Source organism: Urocitellus parryii, chromosome 5 (assembly GCF_045843805.1).
Source record: "Urocitellus parryii isolate mUroPar1 chromosome 5, mUroPar1.hap1, whole genome shotgun sequence".
NCBI lineage: Eukaryota > Metazoa > Chordata > Mammalia > Rodentia > Sciuridae > Urocitellus > Urocitellus parryii.
In genome coordinates, this window is record NC_135535.1 from 71,661,742 (window position 1) to 71,683,431 (window position 21,690).

At 33.8% G+C, this 21,690-nt stretch overlaps 1 protein-coding gene across 1 annotated transcript in view; it reads left to right on the forward strand.

Moving 5' to 3' along the window:
- The window catches only part of Pus7l (pseudouridine synthase 7 like), a 29,721-nt gene extending 26,607 nt beyond the window's left edge, over positions 1 to 3,114 (forward strand). The window contains exons 8-9 of the mRNA XM_026401435.2: positions 1,909 to 1,962; positions 2,794 to 3,114. Of these exons, the coding sequence (XP_026257220.2) occupies positions 1,909 to 1,962; positions 2,794 to 3,114 (375 nt within the window). The remainder of the gene's footprint in view (positions 1 to 1,908; positions 1,963 to 2,793) is intronic.
- The last annotated feature ends 18,576 nt before the right edge of the window (positions 3,115 to 21,690 follow it).

The window sequence follows — 21,690 nt, forward strand, 5'->3', positions numbered from 1 at the left end:
GGAAGTAAAGGTTGCACAAGCCAGACAACAGATGTGTGCTTCACTATTTCATTAAATGGATGGTTTATAAATATTTAGGTAAGAAAGTGATCACCAGGGGACAGCATTTATTACTAAGAATGGCTATTTGACTGAAACAGACTCTCAAACTGTGGAAAAAGAAATTTAGCAGTTTTATAGGTTTTTGTAGTTACATCATGTGGGCAAAGATATGCGAGTGATCTTCTGATAAATAATTAAAAATCAGAAAAATAATTAAAAATCAGAAATAAAAACTTGAGAAAGCTGATCTACTTAAGTCATTCTTTTTTAATTCAAAATAACATTTGCAAGGATAGTTTTATGATCAGAATTGTATCTATTCTTCTTTTTGGAGCTGGAAAAATTGCATAATTTCCTTTTGCTAACAGAAAAAAGAGACTATATATTTTAAATCTTATTGATTATATTTTATTAGCACTGACAGAAGAAAAGGCATTACAGGGGGCTGGGGATGTGGCTCAAGTGGTAGCGCGCTCACCTGGCATGCGTGCGGCCCGGGTTCGATCCTCAGCACCACATACAAACGAAGATGTTGTGTCTGCCAAAAACTAATAAATAAATGTCAAAAAAAATTCTCTCTCTCTCTCTTTCTCTCTCTCTCTTTAAAAAAAAAGGAAAGGCATGACAGGAGGTAAACTATAAAATATGAAGATGAAAAGGAACAAGATTGCTAAAAATGGCATAATTGGGCGTGCAATATTATATATCTGTAATTAAAAACTATAGGGGACTAATCTTATTTCCTCTTTTGATGGGTTACTAGATTAACAACTGTATCTGTTTTGTTATTTAATATGTCTATGGATCTATGGAAGACAGATTATACTTATGTGTATGAATCTATGGAAGACAAAAAGCTAGAAGTTTTGATTCAAGAAAGATCATAGTCCTATGTCATTTGTCTACCCCTTGTATTTTGGTCAGATCACATCTCAGCATTAGAACTTTATATCATTTCTGAGTGTTGTTAAAAGGGGCTGTTTACCAATAATTGAACAAAAAAACCTAAAATGAGAAAAGAGGAGGGGAATTTCTGATGAATAGGAAAAATTGAGGGGAAAGCAAGTAAACTTGGGTTGTAGATAGCATATTATATGATGTCTGCTCTAGAAATATCAGAATGCTTTTAATCCTTTTAATCTGATATTTTGGAAATATCAGAATGCTTTAAATCCAAGGTGATAGCTGCCTTTATACTTGAGCTTTTATATAGAAGAGAAATCAGAATTGTATAGAAGGATCACAAGTTCAAAGCCAGCCTTAGCAACTTAGCAAGGCACTAAGCAATTCAGTGAGACTCTGTATCTAAATAAAATGCAAAAAAGGGCTTGGAATGTGGCTCAGTGGGTCAGTAGACTTGGGATGTAGACACTATATTATATGATATATATTATATATTAAATGTTGAGAGCAATAATTTTCAAACTGAATTCATCATGTACATCTTTTTTTTCCTCCTCTCTGTGACACTTATTACTATTCTATGAAACAAATGTTGACAAACACCATACCAGCATAGAGTATTATGATATTTGTTGGGGACAGAGGTTGGTGGCATTAGAGGGGTTTGTTTTACAGAAACAGAGTTTTGATTCACCATAATAAAGAACAACTTATAAATCAGGAAAAGATTGTTGGTTCAGATTAACCTACCATTCTCCTTGTTTTCCAACTTTAGTTATTAATAGTTAAAGCAGGAAGAAATATTCTAGTTTTTATGTAGTCTATGTCTCCAGAGACAAATTATGAAAAGATCTTGTTTGTTTGCATATTCAGTATAGGAATCAAATTATACGCAATAGTTAGAGAAATTTGAGGTAATTTTAACATTTGGGAGTTATTCATATATATAAATATTTTAAATAGGTTCATCTGGTGACGGAAGAAGAGGAATCAGCTAACACATATACAATACACCAGGTAAACTTGCTTAAAAAACACGTTCACTAAAATCTAACTGTAAACCTTGTTCCCTAAAGACAGAATGTTGACCAGTTCCCCCTGCTTTAGAGAAATTTTTAAAAACTTTTAAATTAGGTTATAATTTATGTATAAGTTCACTTTACAGTTCTACATGTTTTATAAGCATATAAAGTCATGTGACTGTCATAATAATCAATATAAAGAATAGTTTCATCTCTTACCCAAATTTCCCCTTGTACTTTTTTTTTGGCATTGGGGATTGAACGCAGGGGTGCTTACCCACTGACACATCTCCAGCCCTTATTTGTATTTTATTTAGAGATTGAGTCTCACTGAGTTGCTGTGCCGGCTTTGAACTCAAGATCCTCCTGCCTCAGCCTCCGGAGCCTCTGGGTTTACAGGCATATGCCACTGCAGCCAGCCCTCATGTACTTTTATAGTTAACCTCCACTCCCATCTACAACCCCTGGCAACCACTTATTTATTTTCTGTCATATGGTATTGTTTTTGAAAGAATGTCATATAAATAGAATCACATCTTGGTAAATGGAATCACCTTAGTTATTGTGAGTCCTTTATTTGGGACTCACAAAAGAGTTTGCTTTTTTCTTTACTTGGTGCATTAAAAATATTGTAGTTTAGTGTCCAAAGCATGTTGTTGGCTGACTATAGTGTGCGTATTTACATACATACATACATACACACACACATACACCACACATCTTGAACTGTTTTTACAGATGTAGGTCCCAGTCATACAAGTAAAATATGATCATACATACATTTTTCTGAAGGCTGTTTCATGTATTTTTTTTTTCCCATTCACAGGTGGTTCTTCCCGTACTTGGATACAATATTCAGTACCCAAAGAATCGAGTAGGGCAATGGTACCAGGAAACACTTAGCAGAGATGGACTACAGACATGTAGGTTTAAAGTACCTACTCTGAAACTGAACGTACCAGGATGCTATAGACAGATTTTGAAACATGCCCATAATCTCTCATACCAACTAATGGGAGATCATGATGTCAAAATGGAAGGTTCCCACATCGATGAATCAACTTTATCTCTTTTGATCTCTTTTAATCTTGATGCTTCATGTTATGCCACAGTTTGTCTGAGGGAAGTAATGAAGTATGACATTTAAAACTGATACCCTTAAATAAAAAAAAAACAAAACAAAACTGATACCCTTGATATAATTGTGTGTGTGCCAGTCGTTGAAGGAAAGGTAGCTAAAATTTCGTGACTGTCTACCATACGCTAGGAGCTTCGTAATTGTTGTCTCCTTTGATTTTTCACAGCATCCTGAGAAGTTGGGGAATTTGATGCTTTAAAGTTCCAGGGGACATATAGCAAGTAAGTGTCAGGGTCTGAATTTAAGGTCTGTGTGAAAGCCTATGTTGTTTCTATTTTATCGTGCTTCAATGAACTTTATTCTATGTCATAAAGGTGCCAATTGTTTTAAACTGTTAATACCATATATTGCTGTAAGCTAACACTTAAGATAAAAATTGTGAAATAGTATTCATATCCTCTAGCTCCTTGCTTAGAACACAGGTGAAACTAGATTGCATTGAAATCATTTATGTTTGGAGAGAAACAGATGAAGCATTTTGCTAATTAATAATGTCATCATGGGCTGGGGTTGTAGCTCAGTGGTAGAGCACTTGCCTAGCATGTATGAGGCCCTGGGTTCAATCCTCAGCACTGCATATAAATAAATAAAATAAAAAGTATTGTATCTGTCTACAACTAAAAATATTTTTTAAAAAAATATCATCCTTTTCTGTTTTTTAAATTATTGTTTATAACTACATATGAGGAAAATATTGTTATCCTTCTTTATAATAGCTATCCCAGGTTATTTATTACCCCTTTATGAAACAAATAATTGATAAAACTTGAAATAAATATTTTCATATAATGTTAATATCCCCACATATATTGACCCCTAGCTTTTGGGGTTATTATCTAAAATACAGATTTTAGAGTCAGATCTCTACTTAGATCCAGCTCTGATAAATTACCAATGAATTTGATTCTTTTTTGAGAATCAAGACAATGTCATCTTCATAAGTGATAAGTAAGAGGATTATTTTTACTTTTTCTGTTGCTAAAAGAAGAAAGCATTTTGCCCATTTCAAAAACTTAATGTTTGTTGATTTCACTGTCTCAGATCATGAATCATTCTTTTTTAAAATTATTTATTTATATATGACAGTGTAATACATTACAATTGTTATTATACATATAGAGCACAATTTTTCATATCTCTGATTGTTTACAAAGTATATTCACACCAATTAGTGTCTTCATATATATACTTTGGATAATAATGTTCATCACATTCCACCATCATTTCTAGCCCCATGCACCTTCCCTTCCCTCCCACCCCTCTGCCCTATCTAGATTTGGTCTATTCCTCCCATGTTCCCTCTCCCTCCCCCATTATGAATCAACCCCCTTATATCAGAGAAAACATTCGACATTTGTTTTTTTTTTGGATTGGCTAACTTCACTTAGCATTATCTTCTCTAACTCCATCCATTTACCATCAAATGCCATGATTTTATTCTCTTTTATTGCTGAGTAATATTCCATTGTGTATATATGCCACATTTTTTAATCCATTCATCTACCGAAGGATATCTAGGTTGGTTCTACAGTTTCGCTATTGTAAATTGTGCTGCTATAAATATAGTATCAATCCTAATGACTTTTTGTCAGTTAATTGTGTTTGGAGGAGAAGGACAGATATGTTTTAATTGAAAAGAGAAGATCTGAGCATCCTTTCATTGCATTATATCATGATGAAGTCTGGAAAACAGTATGGATCATTATATATTAATAACAAGTCACTTTTATCTACTTAAAGTCAATCTAACCATTTAGGGGAAGTCAGCATAAGAAAATTCAAAAGAAGGGAAAAAACTCTTTGCAGTGCAAAATTTGCTTGTTGCAGTATTGTTCTATATGGTAAAAGAAATCAGAAATAATTTCAGTGACTGCATTAAGTAACCAATATAAATAAAATGAGATATACCAAATTGATGGCAAACATGTAGTTATTAAAAATCATGATGAAGGATTTAGTAACATTAGAAACTATTGCTCCCCTAAAAGATACTACAAATGCAGTAAGGCACTGAATTTAACTTACAAATGAGAGGCATGTTGGCATGGTGATTAAAAGCACAAATATTGGAGAGAAACTCCCCCAGTTTGAACTGTGGCTCTGCTAGTTATAGCGTTGGGTAAGATACTTAAGTTTCTGAGCTTCAGTTTCAACATTTGTAATAGGTATGTTAATATAGATTTTACTCAGTGCATAGGATTTGTGTGAGGATTTCATGAGTACTAACTAATATAAGAAGTGCTTAACAAACATTTAAGTTATTATAAATAAATGTCTTAAGGTGCAAGCTTGAAAGAGAAAAAAATAAAAGAAAATGTTCGTTTAAGATGATGAAGTGTGTTTTTTTTTAAAATACTGAAAAGTTACTGTTTTTGGAATTTTATAACTTGCCAATAAATAAATCTCAAAACAAAATAATTGGATATTATAGCACTATTGTTTTTTTTTAAATTGCCTTCAGAGTTTGTTTATTGAGAATGAAATGATGTTTTTCAGGTAGTAAAATTTTTTTATTAGGAAAAAATGTTTTAACTTTATTTCATAAGTTATATTCTGTAAATGGAATTAGAAAATGAGTGTATAAATTACAAAAATCTGGGGTTGGGGTTGTAGCTTAGTGGTAGAGCGCTGCCTAGTATATGTGAAGCACTGGGTTTGATTCTCAGCACCACATCTAAATAAATAAAGGTAAAGTTCTATCAACAAGGAAAAAATATTTTAAAAAATTTTCTTATAAATGTTGAGTATGAAAGGAATAAAATTTGCCATCTTATTTACTTTGCCTCTAGATGGCACTGTAATTTTAGCTATCTTATTTATTTATTTATTTAGTAAATATTTCAGCCATACATGAAGGAAGAAAGAATGACTTAGTTTATTTTAAGCCACTATAAAATATATTTAGATATTATTCATGTGGGAGATCATTTTTATGTACCAATAATATTTGCCTTGATAACTTTTTTTTTCAGTTTAGGAATTGTATTATTGTACTTTGAACTAACTGATGACCAGTCACCCTGGTTTTTATACTTTTTATGGGATATTTCAGATCTTCATAAGCATGACCTTTGGTTTAGTTTCAGTTTTCAAGATTGTATTTGAAACTGAATAATAGTTTCTATAGATTATTACAGGGAAACAATTTTGAGTTCTTTTTATTAAGATAAAAACACCTGGATGTTTTGTCAGTTGGAAAAAACTAAAGGTTACATGTAACTTTTGATCCAATTGTCATGTATTGAGTATCTGTTATGCAAGTTTGTCTCATTTTGTCCATATACCCACCCTATGGGGAGGTAGCATCCCCCTTCCCTCTTTTTTGTGGATTAGAAATATATCTGAGTGTTATTGACCTATTTAAGGTCAAAGAAGGTAGTATATAGTTGAATTTGATTATGCTTCATAGATCAATACTATTTCATCTACCCAATATTTGCCTTCTGAAGACAGAGTTTTTAGATAAGTTCATTTCTGCTAGCTTGATATTGCCTACCATTAGTTAATAGGCATATTGGAGTGTGTCTTGAAACAAGATTTCTTTTGAGATTCATAACTAAAATAGAAATAAAAGAGATCCTTCAGGAAATTTCCAAATCATTTTGGAATATTTTGCAGAATATTTTGGGATTTGTTTTGTAGTGAAATGCAAAACCATATAGGTCCTAGGAAGTTATTTTAGATAGTACCTAGTCCAAGTTAAATATCGTTGAAAAAGCATAGCAAGGAAGTAGGAATTCTCTTTTAGTCCTCTCATCAATTTTTTTGCTTAAACCTGATTGATACTAATTTACATATATTAGTAATGCTTGCTGATTTAATTTTTTTAGCAGAAATATCTAGGGTTTTATGCTCAGGAATATCAGCAGCCAGCAATATCTAACTAGAATTTAATAAGATTGTTTTGTTTTATTGAATGTATTTTTCCACTTAATGTGTATTTATGGCAAACAATTTTGGTGTCTAGTCTATGTGATAATACTGTATTTCCTTTAAAACTAAATTTAATTTTAAAGAGGGAGAATCAATTGAAAGGTAATCAGTAAATAACAGTGAAAATATAGCAGTAATTATGATGATAATATGTGAATAATTAAAGTTTAAGAAATACTGGTGTAGTTGAGAATCTTTTAATTCAGACATGGGCTCCAATACTATGAATAGAGGTACCTCTGATCAAAATTTTAAAAATTAAAAGGCCTGAGGATATGGCTTAGTGATTAAGCACCTCTAGTACCAAAAAATTAAAATAAAATAAAATTATGAATAGAGGTACTAATGATCACATGTACCATATCTTAAAATTTTACTACTAAAAACCATCGGTGACAGCTTGGGAGGCTGAGACAGGCGGATCGCAAATTCAAAGCTAGCCTCAGCAAAGGTGAGGCACTAAGCAACTCACTGAGACCCGGTCTCTAAATAAAAACGAAAATAGGGCTGGGGATGTGGCTCAGTGGGTTTGAGTGCCCCTGAGTTCAATCCCCAGCGGGGGGGGGATATATATATATATATATTTTTTAATGATAAGGAATTCATTTTAGAGAATCCTGTGAAGCACTAAGAATAGTGTCTGGCACCAAGTAAAACTCAGTAAATTTCATCAAGTGTTCTTAGAGTTATTATTACTTCTCTGTGCTCTCTTATAAAATTCTTATTTAATGACTTTCCATTGGGATCAATGTGTTTTGTCATAAAGTCATTAAAATTAGCTTTCACAGAAGGTTTTTTTTTAATAAGTGGAAATGACTAAATCTGGAGATTCAGAAGTTCATTCAAACTATCTAGGCCAGTGTTTCCCAACATTTTCCATCTGGAAACAACCAGTAAGAGACCAAAAAGAGCATGAAACCCTGCATAACTAAATGCAAAGTTTTTTTTGTATTAATGAAAGGTTGTAAAAGAGATTGGAGGAATGCTCAGAAGGCAGCAAAATGGGACAATTTTTTCTCAACTTCTGAAATGTTTGCATTTTATTTTATTTTAATTTTTTGGTACCAGAGACACTTAATCACTAAGCCATATCCTCAGGCCTTTAAATTTTTAAATTTTGAGACAGGGTCTTTCTAAGTTGCTGAGGCTGGCTTTGCAATCTTTGAACTTGCAATTTTCCTGCCGTAGCCTCTTGAGTAGCTGGGATTACAGGTGTGTGCCACTGTGCCTGGCTAATTTTAAAACAAGAATATGGTTGGGTATTAATTCTGCAAATAAAAACCTTGAAGTGGACTTGAGTTTCAGAAAGTAGAAGGTAAAAGAATTGATGGATTATGATTGTGTTTATTCAGAGTGGTTCTGGTAGTCCATACCAACAAATAATGCCAGGGAGAGAATCTATGCATTATACTTTTTAATAGTGCCAATGACAGCTTAGTACTCTAGTTTAAAATTTAGTGCCTATAATAGGAATTTTTTTTTGCTTTCATATTTCCGGTAGCATCCATCTTAGGGAGAGCTGATGTCTATGGAACTATTTTAATCTGGTTTTTTAATCCTTCTGCTTTATACGTTTTTTTTTTTTTTGGCCACTAAGCAGCACCAAATATAATAGTCTACAAATACTTGAATGACCCTAAATTAAAGGCACTCTATGATCTGCAGTGAGAAAGACAAATACAAGATAATAACCCTATTTTTGAGGGGATAATAGTGTTATATTCTATAGCTTTTCATTTGATTTGAAATATACTTGCAAATATGCAGACTAAATGACAAAGAGAAAAGAAGCAACATCTTTATATTTTATGGCTCTCTATATGTTGCTTGTCCTCTCAGCACCCTATTCTAATCCTTAAATGATACTTGTATTAGCATTACTAAGAAGTTTGAGATGTTCTTAAAATATATTTTGAACTATTCTGTCCAAATGCTGCTTTCTAAATATCTACTGGTTTCAAGAATGGGAAATAATGTTAATGGAGTTAATCTTGTGTAATTTCAGTGTGGATTGTCAGAAATACCTCTAAGTAAAGAAAATGAGTCTAATCTTCTTAAGCAATTTATTTTCTCAGAGACTTTGAGGCAGGACCCTCTATTACTAAAGAAATATTTTGATTATGGGAAGAAGTCAGGATATCCATGAAATCATTTAAATGTAGACATTGGAAAACATTAAAATTATGATATATTAAACTATCTTCTTAAATTTTAAGTCTTCTTAATCTTAAGTGTTCTTAATAAATACCCAACTCAGCCACAAATGTAGAAATAAAACCCTGTTATAAGGAGGAAAATTAAACAATGAAGACAAAATTAGAGCTATTTGGTTGTTTTAAAGGGAAAAGATCAATGACCTGGTCAATTCTTAGCTGAAGGTGTTTGGGCATCAGGATCCGGTTGAGAATGGAAGGGGATAGGAACTCAATTCTTTATGCTTTTATACTAAGCCACCCTTTTTGCAGTAAGCCTTAGTGACATTTTCTTAGACTGGTTAGGTCAGGATTCTGAATTTTTTACTACAATAGGGTTTAACCTTAACTGATTGTTTCCACCCCAACCCCAGGTCATAAAAGACTAGTGTTCTTTTCTAAAAAGGGAAGGTGAAGATTCTATTAAAACCGTTATAATTCCCCTTAGGATATAATAAAATGGATTTTTTTTGCACATGATTTTCAAGAGGAAACTAATTTTAATTACATTTTTTATGCTATGTAAACAATAATGCAGTTTTCATATAGGGGAACACTTATTCTGAGTTCAAAGAGCATTTTCTTTGAATTTCATAGTGAAGCTTTTGATGACTCTATTTTCTATGTTCATATCTTCTTTTCTTTAGATTATTGTGCTAATTATCTAACTGGGTGGTCTTTATTCTTTATTCTAGCCAGTCTATCTTTTACACTAATGTCAGTAATTTTTCTAAAAGTAGAAAGTCTGATCTTGTCATTATTTTTAGGCTACATAATGTTTCAGTATTAATGGAATAAAAGTCAAAACCCCTCAAAGTAGCACATGTAGATAGGATGTGATAAGAAATTTTATGCCAAAATTTAGATAAAATGGAAAATTCATTAAAAATGTAATTTAATGATATTATGTCACCGAAATATACTACAATTGAATAATCTTAACAACCATTAAATGAACCAGTTTCCTAACATTTTTCTGTATAGAAAAATTTAAGCCTGGATGACTTTAATGACTGGTTCTACTAAATATTCAAAAGTGATGAATTCAAATCTATACAAACTCTTGTATAGATTAGAAAAATGTGGAACAGTCCCCAACTTATTTTATGAGGCCACAGGTCTAATATAACATTGTTGGCATTCAAGAAATTCTTCATAAATCCTCCCTACTAACAAATCCCCATCCACTGAAGTTATCTTTATTCCAACTTTAATTCATAACTTTCTTCCTTTTCTTTATAGCTTCACTACCTCTGTATTCATTTACATATAAAATTGTATAGGTTAGCCCATTTTTAAATTTGTGTGAATGGAATCATACATATCTTTATTTGTGTCTTGTTATAATATTATTTGTTAATATATTGTTTAGGATTTTGGCATCTCTATTTTAATATGAGCTTGGAGTGTAAATTTTTATTTTCAGACTGTCATGCAACCTGGATGTGGTTACATAAATACATGCTTTTAAAATATTCTTTAAAGTTCACAGACAAACACATATTGGGCTTGCATTTTAAGCATTTTAGGGCATAATAGTCTTTGAGATAACTTCTAAACACAGCAAAGGAAGAAAACATAATGAAATTTTTGCTTATGGAATAGAAAAAAGTGTTTTCAAACTATGCATCTAATAGGGGATTAATATTTAAAATATATAAAAGCTCAACCCCATATCAAGAAAGCAAATAATTAAATTTTAAAATAGGCAAAGGCCAGGTACAGTGATGTACTCCTATAATCCCAGTGACTCAAGTGGCTAAGGCAGGAAGATAGCAGATTCAAGACCTGCCTCAGAAATTTAGCAAGATCCTGTCTCAAAATAAAATAATAATATAATTTAAAAAAGGACTGGTGATATAGCTTCTCTTCAATCCCCAGCACCTCTCCAAAGTGGACGAAGGGCTCTAATTAACATTTCTTAAAAGAAAACAAATGGTCAATGAGCTTATCAGAAAACATTTAACATCCTGATCATCAGGGAAACATAAATTAATATTACAATGAAATATGACTTCACACCTTTTAGGATGGCTATCATAAAAAATGAAAGATAACAAGTGTTTGAGAAGACCTGGAGAAAGAGAACCCTTGTACACTGTTGATGGGAATGTAAATTAGTTTAACCATTATGAAAAATAGCATGGAGTTTACACACACACACATACACACATGGTAGTACACACACACACACACACACACACACACACAAATACTACCATATATTCAGCAATCCCACTACTGGGTGCATTTGCAAAGAAAATGAAGTCAGCATGTCAGAATGATAACTGAATTCCCTCATTCATTGCATCACTATTTATAATAGCTAAATATTTATAATAGCTAAAGGATTTATAATAGCTAAGATGTAAGTGTCCATCAGCAGATAAGAAAATATAGTATGTATATACAGTAGAATACAATTGTGCCTTTAAAAAGAAGAATGTTTTGCTATTTGTGAAGACATGGATGGTTCTAGAGGACATTATGTTAAGTGAAATAAGCTAAACATAGAAAGACAAGTACTGCCATGATCTCACTCAAATGTGGAATCCAAATAAGTTTATCTCATACAAGTTGAGAGTAGGATAGTGGTTATTAGAAACTGAAAAAGGATGGAGGGTTCAGGGGATGTTGGTCAAGGAATACAAAATTTCAGTTGGACATGAGAAACAAATTCAAAAACCTATTGTACAACATGGTGACTATAGTTAGTAACTATGTATTGTACACTTGAAAATTGCTGAGACTAGATTTTAGTTGTTCTCACCACACACACTAAAATGAGGTAATGCATATGCTAATTTAGCCATTCCACATTGTATATATATTTCAAAGCATCGTATTGTACACATTAAATATATTCAATGCATTTGCCAATTAAAAAATAAAAGAGAAACCAGAATGCATTATAATACTTATTACATATATAGAGCACAATTTTTCATATTTCTGGTTGTATACATAATATAACCATCATTAAAAATATTTTGTAAATGAATTCTTATTTTTTTTAACTGCAACTTTTGTAACTTGTTATTTTGTTTACTGTGTTATCTTAAGAGAGACATTACACTGGGAATAATTTTTATCTGATTTTCCTGAATAAAGTGCTGTTAACTTTAACCCATTTAATTCAGTAATCAGTGCCTCTGGGGAGTGATTAATTTTGTTTAGAGGTTTGAAAAAGTCAAGAGATTCTTAAAACCAAAAGCATATACCAGAGAGAAACAGCTTTAGCCTAAATGCTGTCCCATTCAAAAAAGCACCACAGGGACTCCTTCAGAAAGCATCTTGAATATCTCACTTTTCAAATACAAATCAGTGGTGTTTAGGAACTCTGTCATTATTCTTCCTTCAACACCCATATGATAAATGGCACCCATATTCTTAATTTGTGCTTACAGGATCTCTGATCCTCCCCAGGATCTTTTCATTAAGTCTGAGATCAAAACTAATTTCCCACTAAGTTGATATTTGTCTTTTTAATTTTCTCTCATTTTCCCAAAAGCTGAAAGTTATGTGATACCACAGTAGATTCAGTGCAGAAGTATATGGGGAAATCCAATTGTCTTTTATTGGTCCTGGTATTAAAGTGATTTTTTAAAAAAATGTAAAACAAATCTACGCTTCTCACTAAATTTGATTAGAAGTTTTTATTTTTACTGACTATGTAATCTAGTGGGTGGTAGGTTTATTATTATCATTTTAAATGAATTAATATCTAAAACATCTCTCAGTTTCAATTTCTAATACAGTAAATATTGTACACATAACTGTCAGAAAATGCTCTTTGAATGTGTAAAGGGATCTTGACAAGGATACCCACGCTCACCACTCTTATTCAACATAGTCCTTGAAACTTTAGCCAGAGCAATCAGGCAAGAAAGGGAAATGAAAAGGATTCACAAATAGGAAAAGAAGAGGTCAACTTATCTCTGCTAATGACATGATCCTGTATTTAGAAGATGGAGAAAACTTCACCAGAAGGCTTGTAGAGTTGACAAACAAATTCAATAAAGTTTTGGGATATAAGATCAGCATACATCAATCAATTGCTTTCCTATTCTCCTATAATGAATCTGTTGAAAAAGAAATGAGGAAAGCTATCTCATTCACAATAACCTAAAAAAACAAAACAAAACAAAAAACCTGGAAACTGGGAAATTAACAAAGCTGGTGAAGGACCTCTACAATGAAAATGATAGTACACTAAAGAAAAGTTAAAGAAGACATTAGATAAGAGAAAGACTTCTCATGTTCTTTGATAGGCAGAATTTTTTTTATTTATATATAACAGCAGAATGCATCACAATACTTGTTACATATATAGAGCACAATTTTCCATATCTCTGGTTGTATACATAGTATATTCACAACAATTCGTGTCTTTATACATGTACTTTGGATAATAATGATCATCACATTCAACCATCATTAAATACCCTATGCCCCCTTCCTTCCCCTCCCACCTTCTGCCCTCTCTAGAGTTTGTCTATTCCTCTCATACTGCCTCTCCCTATCTCACTATGAATCAGCCTCCTTATATCAAAGAAAACATTCGGCATTTGTTTTTTGGGGATTGGCTAACTTCACTTAGCATTATGATCTCAAACTCCATCCATTTACCTGCAAATGCCATGATTTTATTCTCTTTTATTGCTGAGTAATATTCCATTGTGTATATATGCCACATTTTTTTTTATCCATTCATCTATTGAAGGGCATCTAGGTTGGTTCCACAATTTATCTATTGTGAATTGTGCTGCTATAAACATTGATGTGGCTGTGTCCCTGTAGTATGCTGTTTTTAAGTCCTTTGGGTATAGACGGAGAAGAGGGATAGCTGGGTCAAATGGTGGTTCCATACCCAATTTTCGAAGAAATCTCCATACTTCTTTCCATATTAGCTGCATCAGTTTGCAGTCCTACCTGCAGTGTATGAGTGTACCTTTTTCCCCACATCCTCGCCAACAGTTATTGTTATTTGTATGCATAATAGCTGCCATTCTGACTGGAATGAGATGAAATCTTAGAGTGGTTTTGATAATGATGATGAACATTTTTTCATGTGTTTGTTGACTGATTGTATATCATCTTCTGAGAAGTGTCTCTTCAGGTCCTTGGTCCATTTATTGATTGGGTTTTTGTTTTTTTGGTGTTTAATTTTTTGAATTCTTTATATGACCTAGTGATTAGTGCTTTATCTGATGTGTGAGGGGTAAAGATTTGCTCCCAAGATGTAGGCTCTCTTTTCACCTCACAGATTGTTTCTCTTGTTGAGAAGAAACTTTCAATTTGAGTCCATCCCATTTATTGATTCTTAGTTTTAATTCTTGTGCTATAGGAGTCCTATTAAGGGAGTTGGGGCCTAATCACACATGATGGAGATTAGGGCCTACTTTTTCTTCTATTAGACTTAGGGTCTCTGGTTGTATTCCTAAGTCCTTGATCCATTTTGAGTTGAGTTTTGTGCATGGTGAGAGCTAGGGGTTTAATTTCATTTTGTTGCATATGGATTTCCAGTTTTCCAGCACCAATTGTTGAAGAGGCTATTTTTTCTCCAATGCATGTTCTTGGCACCTTTGTCTAATATAAGATAATTGTAGTTTTGTGGGTTAGTCTCTGTGTCCTCTGTTCTGTACCATTGGTCTACCAGTCTGTTTTGGTGCCAATACCATGCTGTTTTTGTTACTATTGCTCTGTATTATAGGTTAAGGTCTGGTATAGTGATGCCACCTGCTTCACTCTTCCTGCTAATAATTGCTTTATCTATTCTGGGTCTCTTACTTTTCCAGATGAATTTCATGACTACTTTTTCTATTTTTATGAGGAATGTCATTGGGATTTTGATCGGAATTGCATTAAATCTGTATAGTGCTTTTGGTAGTTTGGTCATTTTGATAATATTAATTCTGCCTATCCAAGAGCAAGGTAGATTTTTCCATCTTCTAAGGTCTTCTTTGATTTCTTTCTTTAGGGTTCTGTAATTTTTGTTATATAGATCTTTCACCTAAGTTGATTCACAAGTATTTTATTTGTTTTGAGGCTATTATAAATGGGGTACTTTTCCTCATTTCCCTTTCTGAGGATTTGTCACTCATAGACAGAAATGCCTTTGATTTATGGGTGTTGATTTTATATCCTGCTACTTTGCTGAATTCATTTACTAGTTCTGGAAGTTTTCTGGTAGAACTTTTAGGGACTTCTAGGTATAGAATCATATCATCAGCAAATAGTGCCAATTTGAGTTCTTCTTTTTCTATCTGTATCCCTTTAATTTCTTTCCTCTATCTAATTGCTCTGGCCAGTGTTTCAAGAACTATGTTAAATAGAAGTGGTGAAAGAGGGCATCCCTGTCTTGTTCCAGTTTTTAGAGGGAATGCTTTCAATTTTTCTCCATTTAGAATGATGTTGGCCTGGGGCTTAGCATAGCTAGCCTTTATGATGTTGAGATATGTTCCTGTTATCTCTAGTTTTTCTAGTGTTTTGAACATAAAGCGGTGCTGTATGTTGTCAAATGCTTTTTCTGCATCTATTGAGATGATCATATGATTCTTATCTTTAAGTTTATTGATGTGATGAATTACATTTATTGATTTTCATATGTTGAACGAACCTTGCATCCCTGTGATGAAACCCACTTGATCATGGTGCATGATCTTTTTGATATGTTTTTGTATTCGATTTGCCAGAATTTTATTAAGATTTTTGCATCTATGTTTATTAGAGATATTTGTCTGAAGTTTTCTTTTTTTGATGTGTCTTTGCCTGGTTTTGGAATCAGAATGATATTTGCCTCATAGAATGAATTTGGAAGTGCTGCCTCTTTTTGTATTTCCTGAAATAAATTGGAGAATATTAGTCTTAGTTTTCTTTAAAGGTCTTGTAGAACTTTCCTGGCTGTGTATCCGTCCAGTCCTGGGCTTTTCTTGGTTGGTAGACTTTTGATAGCATCTGCTATTTTGTATCACTTGAAATCGATCTGTTTAAATTGTATATATCATCCTGATTTAATTTGGGCAAATTATATGACTAGAAATTTGTCTATGCCTTCAATATTTTCTATTTTATTGGAGTACAGGTTTTCAAAATAGTTTCTAATTATCTTCTGTAATTCTGTAGTGTCTGTTGTGATATTTCCTTTTTCATCACGTATGTTAGTGATTTGAGTTTTCTCTATTCTTCTCTTCTTCAGCATGGCTAAAGTTCTGTAGATTTTATTTATTTTTTCAAAGAACCAACTTTTTGTTCTGTCAGTTTTTTCAATTGTTTCTTTTGTTTCAATTTCATTGATTTTAGCTCTGATTTTAATTATTTCCTGTCTTCTGCTGCTTTTGGTGTTGATTTGTTCTTCTTTTTCTAGGACTTTGAGATGTAGTGTTAAGTCATTTATTTGTTTACTTTTTCTTCTTTTAAGTAATGAACTCCATGCAATGAACTTTCCTCTTAAAACTGCTTTCATAGTGTCCCTGAGATTTCGGTATGTTGTATCTGTGTTCTCATTCACCTCTAAAAACTTTTTAATCACCTCTTGATGTCTTCTGTAACCCATTATTCATTCAGTAGCATATTATTTAGTCTCCAGGTATTGGAATGGATTTTATTTCTTCTTTTATTATTGATTTCTAATTTCATTCCATTATGGTCTGATAGAATGCAGGGTAGTATCTCTACTTTTTTTATTTACTAAGTTGCTTTGTGGCATATTGTATGGTCTATTTTAGAGAAGGATCCATGTGCTGCTGAGAAGAAAGTATATTCTTTCATTGAAGGATGAAATATTCTAGTCAGTTAAATCTAAGTTATTGATTGTATTATTGAGTTCTATAGTTTGTTTGTTCAGCTTTTGTTTGGAAGATCTATCTAGTGATAAAAGAGGTGTGTTAAAGTCACCCAAAATTATTGTGTTGTGGTCTGTTTGATTCTTGAACTTGAGAAGGGTTTGTTTAATGAACATTGCTGCTCCGTTGTTTTGGAGGCAGCATATTGTTGGGTCTTTTTTTTCATCCAATCTGCCAGGCTGTGTCTTTTGATTTGTGAGTTTAGGCCAATAACATTCAGGGTTATTATTGAGAAATGATTTGTATTCCCAGCCATTTTTGTTTATTTTTGGTATTTAACATGACTTGGTTTCTCTTCTGGTTAGATTTTCCTTTAGTGTAATCCCTCCCTCTGCTGATTTTCATCATTGTTTTTCATTTCCGAATCTTGGAATATTTTGCTGAGGATATTCTGTATTGCAGGCTTTCTAGGTATAAATTCTTTTAAACTTTTGTTTATCATGGAAGGTTTTTATTTCATCATCAGATCTAAAACTTAGTTTTTCTGGATATAAGATTCTTAGTTGGCATCCTTTTTCTTTCAGAAGAAATCTCCTGGCTTTGAGGGTCTGGGTTGAAAAATCTGCTGAGATACGGATTGGTCTCCCCCTATATGTGATCTGATTCCTCTTTTTTGCGGCTTTTAAGATTCTATCCTTATTCTGTATGATAGGCATTTTCAGTATAATGTGTATTGGTGTAGATCTGTTGTAATTTTGTACATTTGGTGTCCTATAAGCCTCTTTTATTTGGTTTTCCAACTCGTTCTTCATGCTTGGGAAATTTTCTGATATTATCTCATTGAAGAAATTATGTATTCCTTTGGTATGAAACTCTGTGTCTTCCTCTATCCCAATAACTCTTAGATTTGGTCTTTTGATTCTGTCCCATAATTCTTGGATGTTCTGTTCATGGTTTCTAACTTTCTTCACTGTGTAATCAACTTTATTTTCCAGATTGTAAACTTTGTCTTCATTTTCTGACATTCTTTCTTCCAAGTGATCTAGTCTGTTGGTTATGCTTTCTATAATTTTTTATTTGATTTATTGTATCCTTCATTTCAAGGATTTCCAACTTTTTTTTCAGCATCTCTATTTCTCTTTTGAAGTAATCCTTTGCTACCTATATTTGCTCTCTTATTTCATTGTTGGAGTGATCAATTTTTGCTTGTATTTGCTCGTTTAGGTCATTCACAGATCATTTTAATTATGAACCTTCTGAAATCCTTCTCCAACCACTGTCTATAGTTTCTGTTATTATAGTGTCTTGGTTTGTTTGGGGCATTTTCTTCTCTTGTTTTTTCATGTTGTCTATGTGTCTTCCTTTCTTGAAGTGTGGCTCTGATATATTACAATTTCTTCCCTATATTCTTATAATACTTGTACAGATTGTCTGTACCTCACCTTGCTGTTGGGCTTCCAGACCCTGCTGGTATCCCTCAATGGATGCTAGTGCATCCTGGATCTGGGACCTGGGTAAGTTGGAGTTGGTTGATCTGGGCCACTGGGGTTGACCTCTAGTGGTAGTCTGCTGGTCAGAAGAGGCGGTCCTGCACTAGAGGCTAGGCTATGGCAAGTGTCTGCCCCAACAGAAAAGGGCTGGACCAGGCATGCTGTGCACCTGGGCCCTGCAGAGGCCAGTGTGGGTGTATCTGGGACTCTGGGCTTGACCTTCTGAGGTAGTATGCTGGTCCGAAGGGGCAGTCCTCCATCAAAGGCTAGGCTCTGGCAGTCTTTGCCCCACAGGAGGAAGGGTGAACCTTGCCTACTGAGATCCATGATCCCACATGAGCTTATGTGGGCTGTCTGGGCTGGATCTTGGCTCCCATGGTAGTCTGCTGGTCAGAGGGGGCAGCCCTGCACCAGAGGCTAGGCTTTGGTGAGTGTTTGCCCCCACCCCCCGTAAGGGGTGGACCTTGCCCACTGTGTGCCTGGGCCTCCTCAGAGGCTGGTGAGGGTGGATCTGGGTCGCTAGCTTGACCTCCTGTGGAAGTCTACTGGTCAGAAGGGACAGTCTTGTGCCAAAGGCTAGGCTCTGGTGGTCTCTGCCCCACCAGGGGAGGGGTAGACCAGGCGTGCTGTGTGCCTGGGTCCTGCAGAGGCTAGTGTGGGAGGGCCTGAGCCGCTGGGCTTGACCTTCCACAATAGTCTGCTTGATAGGCAGAATTAATATTATCAAAATGTTCATACTAAAAGTATACAGGTTCATTGCAATCCCCTTTAAAATACTAATGGCATGCTTCACAGAACTAGAAAAAACAGTACTAAAATTCATTTGGAAAAATAAGAGACCCAAAATAGGGCTGCAGTTGTAGCTCAGTGGTAGAGCACATGTCTAGCACATGTGAGGCACTGGGTTCAATACTCTGTACCACATAAAAATAAACAAAGATATTTTTAAAAAAAGAGACCCATAATAGTTAAAGCAATTCTGAGCAAAAGAGCAATGCTGGAGGGATCACAATATCAGACCTCAAATTATACTCAAATAGTTAAAGCAATTCTGAGCAAAAAGAGCAATGCTGGAGGGATCACAATATCAGACCTCAAATTATACTGCAGAACTATAATAATAAAAACAGCATGGTACTGGTACCAAAACAGATATGAAGACCAATGGAATAGAATAGATGACAAACCCATATAGAGTTATTTGATTTGAGACAAACAAGCCAAAAACATGTTGGAGAAAAATTGGCCTTATTAACAAAAAATGACACTTCTGCACAAAAATCAACTCAAAGTGGATCAAAGACCTAGAAATTAGACCAGAAACTCTGCAATTGCTAGAAGGAAATGTAGACCCACACTCCAACATGTTGACATGGAACCAACTTCCTTAACAAAACCCCTAAAGTATAAGAAATAAAACCACAAATCAGTAAGTAGGGTGGCATCAAATAAAAGGCTTTTGCACAGTAGAAGAAACAGTGTGAAGAGAGAGCCTACAGAATGGGAGATAATCTTTTCCACCTGCACCTCAGATAGGTATTAATATCCAGAGTATATAAAGATCTCAAAAAACAACACCAAAAAAACTAATAACCCAATTAAGAAATGGGCAAAGGAACTGAACAGCATTTCTCAGAAGAAATGAATGAACAAATGAAGGAAATGAAAGAATGAAAAAATGTTTAACACCACCAGCAATGAGAGAAATTAAAATTAAAACAACACAGAGATTTGATCTCACTCCAGTTAGAATGGCAATTATCAAGAATACAAGTAACAATAAATGTTGGTAACGATGTGGAGAAAAAGGGACACTCATATATTGTTGATTCTGCTCGATAGGCAATGCACCATTCTGGAAAGCAGTGTGGAAGATTCTGCAAAAAACTAGGAATGGAACCCTTATATGGTCCAGTTGTCCTACTCTTTATGTCCAAAAGATGTAAAATCAGCATACTATCGAGATAAAGCCACATCAATGTTTATAGCAGCACAATTCACAATAGCTAAGCTATGGAACCAACCTAGGTGCCCTTCAATAGATAAATGGATAGAGAATGTAGTATGTATATACACAATGGAGTATTAGCCATGAATAAGAATGATATTATGACATTATGGCATTTGCTTGTAAATGGATAGAACTGGAGACTATCATGCTAAGTGAAATAAGGCAGACCCAGAAATCGAAAGGTTGAATGTTTTCTCTGATATGTGGAAGCTAGTCCAAAATAAAAAACACAGAAAAGAAATGGGGAAGTGAAAGCTTCTGTTAAAATAAAATAAAGATCGGTGCAGCAGAGGAAGGGGATTGATGGGGAAGGAAAAGGATAAGGAATAAACAGTGGAATGAATTTGACCTGACTTTTCTGTGTACAGGTATGAATATACTATAGTGAATCTCACCATTATGTATATCCAGAAGATACTAATTAAATAAGAATCATAAGTAAATAGCAGAAAGATCGGTAGAGGAAAGGGTGAAAGGGAAGTACTGGGGACTGAATTAGAGTGAATTATATTCTGTGCTTTTATAATTATATCAAAATGAATAACAATATATAACTAATATGAATCAACAAAAATGAAAGAAATGAGAGTCTTGAGAAGTAAGGTTTGAGAACAACTAGTATTGAATAAAGTACACTTACAAATGTGTAGTATGTGTTAAATATTAACATGGGTAGGGATTGAGGCGCTAAAAACATTTGATCATTTTGCTGCTAGGATTTAGAAACAGACTGGACTCCTAAATTTGAGAGTTGAGCTGTAACTACCTGCAGTTGTCTGCCTTCCCTAAAACCACTGCTAGGTTCTCTCCAACATTACCCAAATTATCTCTCTTTGTGGCTTGTAGATGCTATATTCATGCCATTGTATTAAGGAATTAAAGGTCTCACTTTAACATATTATTGAAGGGGCCATGTCTTATTTCAGATTCCTAACCTATATGCTAGAATACACTAAAAAGCAGTGAGATATGGACTCCCTCAAACTTCCAAATCTCCAGAACCATCAAGACAGTCAGAATGGTCATGAATGGCCTTACTTAAGACTTCATGGAGTTACAACCTGGACTATATCTCATGATATATTTTGAAATCACCAAAGATGGCAAGTATGATGGATGACATCTGTCACTAGCTGCTTTTCCTCAGTATGTTAAGGCTAGTCAAAGGTTTATTT